This window comes from Lepidothrix coronata, unplaced genomic scaffold (genome assembly GCF_001604755.1).
Source record: "Lepidothrix coronata isolate B3197 unplaced genomic scaffold, Lepidothrix_coronata-1.0 Scaffold14, whole genome shotgun sequence".
In the NCBI taxonomy this organism is placed as follows: Eukaryota; Metazoa; Chordata; class Aves; order Passeriformes; family Pipridae; genus Lepidothrix; species Lepidothrix coronata.
In genome coordinates, this window is record NW_016690194.1 from 1,256,000 (window position 1) to 1,267,973 (window position 11,974).

The 11,974-nt window shown below is 40.4% G+C and overlaps 1 protein-coding gene across 1 annotated transcript in view; it reads right to left on the reverse strand.

Annotated features, from left to right (window-relative positions):
• The window catches only part of HAUS6 (HAUS augmin like complex subunit 6), a 20,458-nt gene extending 8,993 nt beyond the window's left edge, over positions 1-11,465 (reverse strand). Inside the window, exons 1-8 of the mRNA XM_017806238.1 lie at positions 11,289-11,465; positions 7,822-7,887; positions 7,651-7,702; positions 7,281-7,448; positions 6,537-6,718; positions 5,067-5,196; positions 4,449-4,542; positions 2,651-2,741 (exon numbers count right to left, since the gene is read on the reverse strand). Of these exons, the coding sequence (XP_017661727.1) occupies positions 2,651-2,741; positions 4,449-4,542; positions 5,067-5,196; positions 6,537-6,718; positions 7,281-7,448; positions 7,651-7,702; positions 7,822-7,887; positions 11,289-11,389 (884 nt within the window). The 5' untranslated portion in view covers positions 11,390-11,465. The remainder of the gene's footprint in view (positions 1-2,650; positions 2,742-4,448; positions 4,543-5,066; positions 5,197-6,536; positions 6,719-7,280; positions 7,449-7,650; positions 7,703-7,821; positions 7,888-11,288) is intronic.
• Positions 11,466-11,974: the final 509 nt, after the last annotated feature.

Genomic DNA, 11,974 nt, shown 5'->3' on the forward strand with positions numbered 1-11,974 from the left:
GGAGAACAGGGAAGGAAGGAGGGGTGGGGGGAAGGTGTTTTTTAAGATCGTTTTATTTCTCACTCTTTTGCTCTTATCCTGTTAGTACTAATTTTAAGTACTATCCTCACTTTGAGTCTGTTTTGCCCATGAAGGTAATCAGTAACTGACCTCTCCCAGCTTTTATCTCAACTCATGAATCCTTAGCTGTTTTTTTTCTCTCTCCTCTGTCTGGTTGCAGAGGGGAGAGTGAGAGAGCGGCTTCAGTGGGTGCCTGGCATCTTAAAAGGCTGTTACATATTGTATGCTCCGTATCTGTCCGTTACGATTTCCCTCAATTCGTCCCGGTCATCAGAAAGCAATTTTACTATAGGGAGAACAACGTGACAATTAGGGCAGATTTAGCCCTACTTGTGTATCAGCCTCCCAAAATTAATAAATTAATAAACTTTGCCCTTGATTACTACAGAGAAAAAGAGGGATTCTGCGATACTTTTGTAAACAAGTTTTCGGCATTCTGCAATCAAAGATAACCAAAAAGTCTTCTGCACACTTGACATCATTCTTTCTCCTAGATATTGTATTCTTTGTCTGAATCACTTCCAGCATGCACAGGTCTGTTCCTATACAAACTTGTTGATATTTAACAATCCCCTGGCTACCAAAGACTTCAGCCTTAACACTTCTAGGGAGTTTAGTGCTAATTTCATAGTTCTCAAAAATGCAATCCTCACTTGTTAGGAAAAGCACACCTTAAAATCTTAACATTTGCTATTACCTGTCTGTAGAATCAGAAGACAACAAAAATCTATGCCGTATGAAGTCACTGAAAGAAATCCAGAATTTAGTTGTTAACTACTTTGACAATCTCTGAGACTTATATGCAACTACTTCTGCTGATGTCTAAGAATCATATGTCCAATAAAGGACAACCTTCCTTTGCTAACTCCTGTCATGGGTTGACCTTGGCCAGATTCTAGGCACCCACTGAAGTCACTCTGAGCTGGGAGAGGCCACACAGGCAAAATAGACTCAAGGTGGGGTTAATACTAAAATTTATTACTAACAGGATAAGATCTAAAGAGCGAGATATAAAACAGTCTTAAACACACTTTCCACCCACCCCTCCCTCCTTCCATGTTCTCCCTCCTCCCCCCGCCGCAGTGCAGGGGGACAAGTCCACCCCTCAGGCAACAGTTCTTCCAAATGTGCTGTCTCATAGGTCACTCTTCCATGGGCTGCAGGGGAACAGCCTGCTTCACCATGGTCCTCACCACAGGTTACATGGGGGGCCACAGCACTGAGTTGTTCCCCTACTCTGTGGGGTTCCTCCCACGGGTAACAGTCTCTGATGGACCTCTCCAAGGTGCGTCCACTCCTCAGGCAGTAGTTCCTCCATATCTACCATCCCGAGAGTCACTTCTCCATGGGGTGCACGGGGGCCTCTGCACCCCAATGGTCCTTCATAGGATGCAGTCCTTCATAGGCTGAGCTGTACTGATGTGGATTCCCCACAGGACCATGAGTCCTACCCAGGAATAACCTGCTGTGGTGTGGATTTTCCTCTTCACAGGCCACAAGTCTCTTGAAGGACTCCGCTCCATCCTGGGCCTTCCATGGGGGGTAACGGCCTTCTTCCATGCATCCATCTGCTCCAGCATGGGCTCGGCTGCACCTCAGTGCGCTGTCCCGGCCCCATCCACCCCTCCACAGGGGCTGCTGCTCAGCTCGGCCGGCACTGCTGAGAGTAGCACGGGCAGCTCAGCTGGGGCGCCACTGCTTGCTCTGGGCTAGGTGCTGAGAGGCCCAGGCTGGGCTGCCGCTGCCCACCCCCCCACCCCCACAGCAGGGGAGGCGGCAGGGCCACCCAGGAGCTTCAGTCAGCTCTCCCCTGGCTGGAATTCTTCTGTGCAACAAACTTGTTCTTAAATATGTTATCACAGAAGCATAATTATTGGCTCTCCCTTGGCCAGCAGCAGGAAGTCCCTCCTGTAGCCAGCTATCATTGGCTTCACTGGGGGGAAAACTTCTAGCAGCTTCTAACTGAAGCCACCCTATGTAGCCCCCCCCCCACTACCAAAAACCCAGCCACCTCAACCCACGACACTCCTTTTCTCTCCTAGTAGGAAACTTTCAAGTATCTGTAGGATTCATATTATGAAATACAGAATTATTCAAAAGGTCATGAAACATTCCTGGACTAAGCAAATGACAAACGGGCAAAAAATTTCAGAATATCATTTTAGAATACAGTGTTCTATCCTTCACTGGTAATACAGTAAGAGTAGTTACAGAAAAACGTAATTGTAACTCTCAAGAAGAGTCATGAAAAAAGTCTTGTTGAGGAGGTTTAGCCTAAGAAACAAAATTTTCTGTTCTCTCCACCCACCTCTTAAAGCTTGGAACAATATATTTAAAAAGTGAGATAAAAACCTTGCAACTTGGCTGCTACACATCCTATTCAGCAGCAACTAGTTGATCAATCAGTCACCAGCCAGAGAAAGTAGCAGTTACTTTAGGCCTATCTTGCTAAATTAGGTGGTGGTGACATGTAAGAAATGGGCTACTGAAATATTCCACTAAGGTTCAAGACATACAAAATATTCAAGTCCAGCAAATAAATTTCTTTTTTTTTCCCATTGCTTTTTTATCATTTTCTCATTAAGCATACCATTTTGGTGGTGATGATGACTTATCCATCATAGTTTCCAAAGCTCCCTCATCTTTCTCACAACGTTCTTTATTAAGAGAGTCAAAAATACCTAGAAAAGCAAGTAGAAAGTTTTATTATTGCTTCCATTTTCTTTGCGCAGGCTTTCCAGGTGACATGACTGACTCAGACCACTTCTGTAGACTACTCACAGAATGGACTTTATGAAACTCTTCAAGAAAAATAAATTAATATGTAAGCAGGACAATGTTATCAATCCTTTTGCTCAGGTACCACCTGTAGCCACAGATGCCACCAGTAGCCAGCTCTTTGTGTTGTTCCTGAACACATGTTCAAGAAGAATGGTACTATCTGCTGCCCTACATTATCAATCACACATTCCACCTTCTTCCAAACTACAATCCCAGCCACTTCATTATTAGCCTCACCTCTCCACAAATGGATCAGTTGTGTGGCACATCAACTACACAAAGCACAATTCCACTCATGTTTACCCCAACTGCATTAATTAATAAATATCTCTCATCCCTTTTGCTGCCTCAGTTTAAGCAAGGCAAAGCACACTATAAGTAAATGTTTTGCACATTATCAGAGGTACACATACCTCAGCTAAGGACCTTCTAGAATAATAAATACTAATTTTGGCACGTCTTTAATGAAAAGCTGAAGCTTAATCTCACTAGTTCTCTACTAACCCTAAATTTCAGCTTCTGCAAAGACAAATGGCATTTCCTGTTGCATTCACCTCAACAATACATCCAAAATCCAAGCTCACTTCAGGTTGTTAGGTGAGGCTGATTTTTAGAGCTTACTATATCAACAGGCAGAAAGTTAAGTTTTCTTAATGGCTGGATTCTCCAATTGAGCATCTTAACCACAGAGTAGAGAGAATGTCACAGACACAGTCTGTTTCAAGCTTTTGGATATTACCAGCTCACAGCATCATTGCACAATCTTTAAAATTTTTAAGGCAAACTACCTTCCTTCCATTTGCAGATCTGTGGCCTTTGTTTGCAGCTTCTAGCCTTACCCACGTATCCTCAGACTGCTGGAGAAGCACTTTCATCTTTGTAACCAAAAGGATCTTCTTGCTATTGTTTTGCATCTTGAAGTTCCAATATGCCTCTGCTATGCCATTTTTACTAAGAGGGACTGCAAGTGACACGACTCAAGCAGTCTTCCCCCTTGCTTTGTAACTTCTAACTCCACTAGGGACATCAGCACTTTGTCAATAAGCATTATCCAGTAAAATATAATCAGCCTATCAGCTGATTAGCATGTACAACAACCATGATCAAAGTGAGCTTTGATCAACACGGGTAACCTAATGACTGGAAGCATCAAATAAGGTCCTAATCAAATGGCACAGTTACTGTGGAATTATTTCAGAATATAAGATACTTACCTGCAAGGACACCTTCAGTTTCTTTTCCTATGTGACCAGTGGGGAAGTTTTATCTTCTTTCTTTCTTTCTTACTACTCCTTCAACCCAATATCTTTACTGAATGTATTTTCTAGAACCCATGAACCTTTGTACACATAAATCTGTCTCAACATCATTAGTACAAGAACAACAAAATATCAAACAGCTCAGCACTGGGTTTTTGCCAAACTTCAGAGGATCTCCCAGACAAGACAAGGCTGAAAAATTGTGACAAAGAGTCATTCAGAACCAGATTACCACAGACTACTATAGAATATCTGCAAACACGGGCAGGGAGCCTTTTTGACTCCAAGTAACTTTTAACAATTGTGGCAGTGGGGGAGAAGAAAAAGAAGCTTCTCCTGGTCACTCACCTGAAACTGATGCTAGATATTGATGAAGGTCACTGTCTTTATCTTCTTCTGGAAGACTAGGAGACTGGGGTGATGAAGCTGTTGAACTAGGTTCCTTTCAAAATGAAGGAAAAGGTTACACAAGGAGGCTGAAAAAATCTGCTTATCAACAGCAATTAACAGATAGTTATTTACAACAGCTTTTCTGCAAATCAGCTCTCAGACTCAACATGAAGCTTCTCTCTCTGCTGGGTAGCCAGTCAAGGGTATAACCTTTGAGTGTCAGAATGGAAATTTTTGTTCATTCATCAAGCACACCACTCTAGAAGGGAAAAACAGAACTCGGACTGAGAGCACACAAATGCTCAACTTCCACAGGGGGATGAACAGAGACAAAACCAAAACCAATCACTTCACTCTTACACTGATCTACTTTGACAAGATGGTTCCATTCCCGCATCTCAAGTGAAGACAAAGCTTCATAAAGTCAAATGTATTCTCTTTTAGAAAGACTTCATAAAGTAATCAGCTATTCTGCACTATGTAATGCCCCCTGCCTCACATATAAAGCTTAAGTGTAGATCTACATCCTCCCTCTCCTTCTCTTCCCCAGAATCAGATAAACTGAACACTACTTACTAGATCCTCTTTAAAGATTGAATTAAAAGGATGATGGCCAAGAAATGTTTTCCACTTCATTTCCCAGTCTTCCTCTTTTCTAGAAATAGATTCACACACTGACACACGATGTTGATGCTCTTTTTCTAGCCTGTAACATATAAGCATGGAAAATGGTAACATCTGTTTGTGGAGATAACAATTCTGCATAAAGATGTATTATGTGTTCTCCTTATTCTGCAAAACCTGTCATATGTATGAACTTATTCATGCATTTGTGCCTGTACTAAGAACTAACTGAAATTCACAAGTGTCCTAGTTAGAGCAGCCAGGAGCAGTTCATCACTGTTTAGGTGTAACCCAAACTGTGTATTCTACACCCTCTATGTCATTTCCCAGGAACTGTTAACAATAGAACATTTTCAGCAGCTGTCCAGAGCACACCTGACCCCTCAGGTTATAAGCTGGGTGTTAAGAAGCCTGTGAGATAGGAGGATGTTCCTATCCTCACACAAATTACTCCCCTCCAGGGAGTCATTAGCACCTCCACACCCAGCATGAAGGGTCATGTCTGCTAATGGGTCATCAAGAATTCCAAAAATACCTCACCACTCACAATCACCCACTGTGGAACTCCCTGCCCTGGGGGAGGTACTGGGCATTCCCACTCAAACCTGAGTGTATATCATCTTGGTGTTGTGGGACTTCTGGGCCCTACTCATTGGATCCAGAGGAGGACCAGAACCTCGACCGGACTGCAACCACCACCCTTGACCAGACTGCAACCAGCACTCTCACCAACAGGTTTTCCTCCCCTCTTACTTTGGACTCAGGGGGACCACGTGGGGCTCAGCACAGGGGCCAACAAACACCATTCTGTTTGTGCCCCAGGGTGCTGGGTTATACATCTGGGTTTTGTGGGTTAAAACCAATTGTTTGTCCATATAATTGTATTTATTGTATTATTGTTATTAAATTGTAACTCTGACTTATAATCTCTTTTGAGTTGAGTTCATTTCTCCTGCCAGTTTACCTTTAAACCAGCACAACAACCAAAAAACTGGCTGCTAGGTATCCTTATGTTTTTGCACCAGAATTAGAAGAACTATATTTAAATACATACACAAATGAGATACACTCTTTAAACTTCCCTAGCCTAGGTTCAGGTAGAAGTTTTAAAAATCTCAGAACCTATTAACATAACAAGAAAAAAAAAGTAAAAATCAGATCAGCTAGCAAATGAGGTTCCCAGGAACAAAGTCTAGAATATTAATGAAGCCAAGACAGAAAGCTGAAGTTACTTAGAGAAGAGTCTCAATTAAAACTTATATAAATAATCAAGACAAAGGTTAATTTCCCAGAGGCAAAGGAAAATTACTCAACCAAATGTCTTTCCTATAAGTAACATTTTTCTAGAAAAGTCTCCATGGTAGTTAGACATGATCCTAAGATTTAAGAATACGGGACCAGAAAAAATTTGCCAACAATTACCTCTTTGTGTTCAAATTCTGTAATAATTTATTGCAAGATTTAACCATGTCCTCAATCCTGTGAAGTTCTTTTAATTCAGACTGACAGTGTTCATCTCTCAACATCCTCAAGGTTTCATTTAACACGTACATGACTGCTAAGAACTTCAAGTTTCCATCTTCATATACATTTTCTGTAAAACTCTTGAAGTTTAGCAAGCAAGAAAAAAAATTAATGAACAGTACCAATATCAGAAAGTTATGTCTTCTGCAGTAAGAGCAGATTGATTCAGTTCCTGATTGTTTCATTTGTCAAATAATGCATTCTAGATTAAACCAATATGAACCAAGGAAACTTCAACCAATGAGGTATTCCGTTTAACCACTATCCCAAAAGCTGTGATACAAACAACACCAATGACGTAACTGAACAATACCATATACTACACACTGGAAACAAAAGCAAAAGTTAAAGCAATAGTTAAACCAGTCAACCTAGTTTTAATGTCTAAACAACAAAAAAGTCAAGTACTAACCAAGTCAAGTACTACTTATCAACGTAGCTACTGAACCAAAAAAGTTAATGGGTTAAACATAACAAATACAAAAGAGCATTGTAACCCTAACAAGTTTTTGCATACAGACTACGTATTTTATGCATCCTTTAGCAATCATCTCTTATAATCCATGAAGTATTTATTTTTTAAGGTATCTAATTGCACCCCTGGGGACTAGAAATTTAGCAAGAAGAACAAAAACTACTTACTTCATCTTTTTCAATTCTGTGAGCCAGCAACCCTGGAACTCTCAAAACAACATCAGTTCCATCTAAAATACACTGATGCGCACAATTTTCAAGTATAGAATCCACAACTTCCTTATCCTTTTCCAGAGATGTAAGCATTTCCATTATAAATGTCCACATACTGCGGACCTTAATGGGCAACACAAAAATGCTATGTTAAAATGTTTGCCATAATATCTATAATGACAGAGTATCAAAACAGCGTAAAGGCAGATGAAGGGGCCAACATAATCAGAGGTAGACAAGGGGAAATAAAGGTATCTGAGAGCAGGTATTGCAGAAACATTAGAAGAAATACAATACACTGTCACAGCAGAAACAAAATTCTCACCTTTTCAATTCTCTCAGCTGTGTCACTTTTGTTTTGGTCATTTTGTTTCATCCTATATGCACATGCAAAACAAAAGTTCAAGTGGACCATAATGAAATTACAGATCCTATTTCATAAAACTGAGCAACTAAACAATTTTATATATCCTAACTTACAAGGAAAAACATTTACCTCAAAGACTGTATCTGCATAACTGCATATTCAGACTCTGTCTCTTCTATTTCTTTAACTAAAACCCTAGGAAAAAAGTTAACAGTTACCACAGGTTTATCAGAATTACTTGCAGCCACTAACTAATCTTGCTCATTCTTTCAAAATCTGCATACTGAGATAGCTGTGGAATAATGTAAAAAAAAAAAAAAAAAAAAAAAGGTTAATAAAACTTCCTTACCATGACTTCATGTAGAATTAGTGTCAGGAAAGCGACTAAGATATATATAAATTAGGCAATCAAGCTGTCTCAATAGAATGGTTTCTATCAGACCCAACAACAATAATGAAGTTACTAGAAATGTACATTATCAACATAAACCTCCAAACATATTCATCAATTGTACCACATACCTCAGTTTCAAGACCAGAGAACAGAGTACAAGCAGCTGGACCACTTAAGTTCTTTTGCTGAAGCGCTTTTATTGACTTTTTAAGCATGTAAAAACAGTGGTCTGATTTTCAGAAACACTGGGTGCCTAATCATGCTGAATTCACAAGGATCTTCAGAGTTGTGATCCCTTGTCAAGAATGAAAAAAACTATAAAGAACTGCATTTTTGAAGGATATCATTATGCAATAGCAGTAATGTTTCCCAAGCAAGGTTGCAGGAGACACAGAATTATAGAAATCAGACAAGTTCATGAGAGTTTGACCTCTGGAAATTGTATTGCTGACCCTTCCATTGAAAGCAGAGCCTTTAGTTATGTTACTCATGGTCTTGTCAAGCCAAGTCTTGAATATTTCCAAGAATGGAGATTCCATTTCTCTGGGCAACCTTTTTCAGTGTTTAATTGTTCTCATATGAGACTTTTTTTAAATCCAGATGGAGTTTTCCCCTACGTACCTTGAGCCTGTTGCCTTGTCCTGTCACCATACATCCTTGTTAAGAGAGTACCTCCATCTTCTTTACAACTACTTTTTAGATACTGAAATTGTGATTAATCTCCCTGAGCATTGCCTTTTTCAGGCTAAACAAACCAAGCTTCTGCAGCTTTTACTCATGTGTCAAGTTCTCCAACCCTCTAAACACTGTGGTCCTCTGCTAGTATCTCTCCCATCTTTCACTCTCCCCTCAATCGGGCAATCAAAACTCAACACAGTATTCCAGGTGTGGCGATAGAATTGCCAACCCCAGCCAGCAACTAAGTATCACACAGCTGCTCACTCCCTCCCCACTTCCCCAGTTCCAGCAGGATAGGGAGCATCTGAAAAATGGTAAAACTTGTGAGCGAAGAACAGTTTAATAACTGAAATAAAGTAAAATATTGTAACAACAGAGATGTAAAGCAGAAAGAGAGAGAGGAATAAAACAAGAAAAACAAATGATGCACAATACAATTGCTTACCACGTCCTGACCAGTGCCCTTTTCCATACAGCATAGCACGCTGCTGATCTCCTTGGCTAACCAGGGCACTCTGCTGACTCATGCTCAGCTGATGGCCCCACACTACTCTCACCTCCAGTTCTTCTTAGCAGAGCTACTTCCCAGACAATCATCCACAAGACTGTGCTGCTGTTGGGAACTACTTCATCCCAGGTGCAGGAGGTCACACTAGCCTCTGTTAAATCTCACACAATTTTTGTTGTGCGGGTCTACAAATGCAGCAAAGTCTCTCTATGTAATGCCTCCTCACTGCAATGTATCTCGTTTCCTCACAGTTTGGCACCTTCTGCAAGTTTGGCCAGTTTGCATTCAATCTTGTCATCCATATCCCTTAGGAAGACACAGTATTAGCCACAGAAGAACTCCACTCATGGACAGCTACACCAGTTACAACTTTGAGGCACTATCACCCTTTGGGCTCACCCCTTTAGCTGTTCTGAAATTATGCCAGGTAAGTATCCCTGCATGCTTGGATGATTCCATCAGGTAGCAGTGAAACCTTCGCTGCACCCTCTTCTTCTATCAGTGTTTCATTGCTTCTTTCACCATTGCTTCTTGGAATAGAGACTGGGCTACTTGACCTTAGCCATGCACACCAAGGCAAAGCACACAGTATTTTAGCCTGTAAAACTTTTAACTTATCATTTCGTTCAGAGGCAGACCTAAATCCACCATATACTTCCACTTCCTAACAACATACCTACATGATTCTTTTTTCAGGCTTTTATCAGGTTCTTGAAGCTTTAGGTGAACTTTGGCTCTCATAGGTACCTCACTGCACACCTGAGAAATACTTCTGTATTCGTGTCTGGGAGTCAGTTCCCTTTTCTATATTCCATATCCTGCTACTCTGGTTTCTGAAGTCTATCACAGGCTCACTGCCCTAATCTGGTTGGTTCCTTGTTACGCCTGCTTCTTTTTCTACTTAAGGTGATGGACCACACGTAAGCTTCATCAAGGATCTCTGAAAATATCACTCTTGAGCCTTTCTGCTTTCCATAAGATGTCTTCTAGCAGTTCCCCGGGCTAGTGGAAATTCACTCAAATTATAAATCCATTGTTATTAGTTTTCCACTCAACTTCCTCACTTTCCTTAGGATCTTAAGTTCTACAGTCTTAGCTACAGTGACCATAAAAGTCCTGTAATGTCTCCAGAGAAGTTTCTCTTACTTATATGCAGTGAGTTCAAAAGAGCACCAATCCTATATGGAACACTGTGATTGCATTACAAAGTCATCCTCTAGGCACTCCCACTTCCCACATTGCTAATGCATCACTGAAATGCTTTCCCAGCAAATACCAGGGTAAGCTGAAGTCCTCTGTAAGAATCAAGGCCAGCTGATACCCAACATGAGGTCTGCCTGGATGCTAAACCCTCAGATCTTGATCCAAAGCCATGAAACATGATTAGTCCTCTTGTGTGGAGCTATGCTACGTGCACTGTCACTGCTCTTTTACCTATAGTGCAACTCATTGCCCTTTGCTGCCATTTACTGAACAGCTCACAACTGTCCATGACAGTGCTCCAGTCACAAACTATCCCACACCGATCCTTTAAATTCCATTGATACATATATCTGTGCCTGCACAGAAAGTTCCAGGACTTCCATAAAAAAAGAGTAATAAATAGCATACTTTTGGTGAAATAATTAAGGTTCCTGTAAACAAAATATGTCTCACAATGACTAAGCAAAGCCAAAGGTTTCATCCTGAGACAGTTATATTTTAAAGATATGACCCTTCAAAAGTTAAGAAATCATAGTGTGCTATACATGCAGAATTCCCTGATCATTTTAATACCCTACTGATCATATCTTCCAAAATACATCATCTCCTAAATGAAGAACTAATTTCTTTAGACTACTATACTTCACAAAAGATCTACAAACAGCAGAGCTGTCAATTAAAAGATGTAAAGGGGAAAAATATGGGAGAACTCATGAGGTAAAGGAGATGTAGCCTTCTCAAATCCCTTCAAAAACACACACGCATAAGTCAGCTTTTATGAAAAGACTAAATTTCTTTAAATGCATTACTTACTGTGCTTTTTTCCCATATTCTTGAATAACAATGTCTTCCTTTTGAAGAATTTGCAGCAGTTTATTGTATCCAACTCTATGTCTTGCTTTTGCAATGTACATGTCCTCAGGTCTCAATGTTACAGCTTCAGCAAAAGGTATACAAGTGCCTAAACAGAAGTTTATGTTTGGATGACATCATTCACTTTCAGCAAATGGATAGCTTCTTAATCTACCTAGTTTGAACTGAAATCATCATAAATCAAGATGCTCGTTTTACCTGGACTGAAATAGAGCATGCAATGTACTGCCTTTTTTGCCATTTTTTTTTCTGTTGTATATATCTTCATTCCCTCATTCTCTTTCTTTTTTCTTTAGGTTATCAAAACAATACAAGATGCCTAGAATAGACAGGTCTGATGCTTCAGAATTCATCAAGTTCTGAGGAAGAATATGGTATAGCGAGCCAATACTTTTGGACCAAATCATTGCTTGTGTAGCCAGTGGTGTAGAGCATTGCATAGATGAGCCTTGGAACAAGACCCATAAAGCAACAGAGAGCAAAACAATCAGCATTGTTCTATCAGCAGTAGCTCTACACAAGCGCACAGGACGCTGTGAAAGACTGAACTGAGCAGCCAACTCAGAACTACTTACAGCTCTTGTCATACATTAAAGACCGACAGATGTACAAACACAACAAACAAA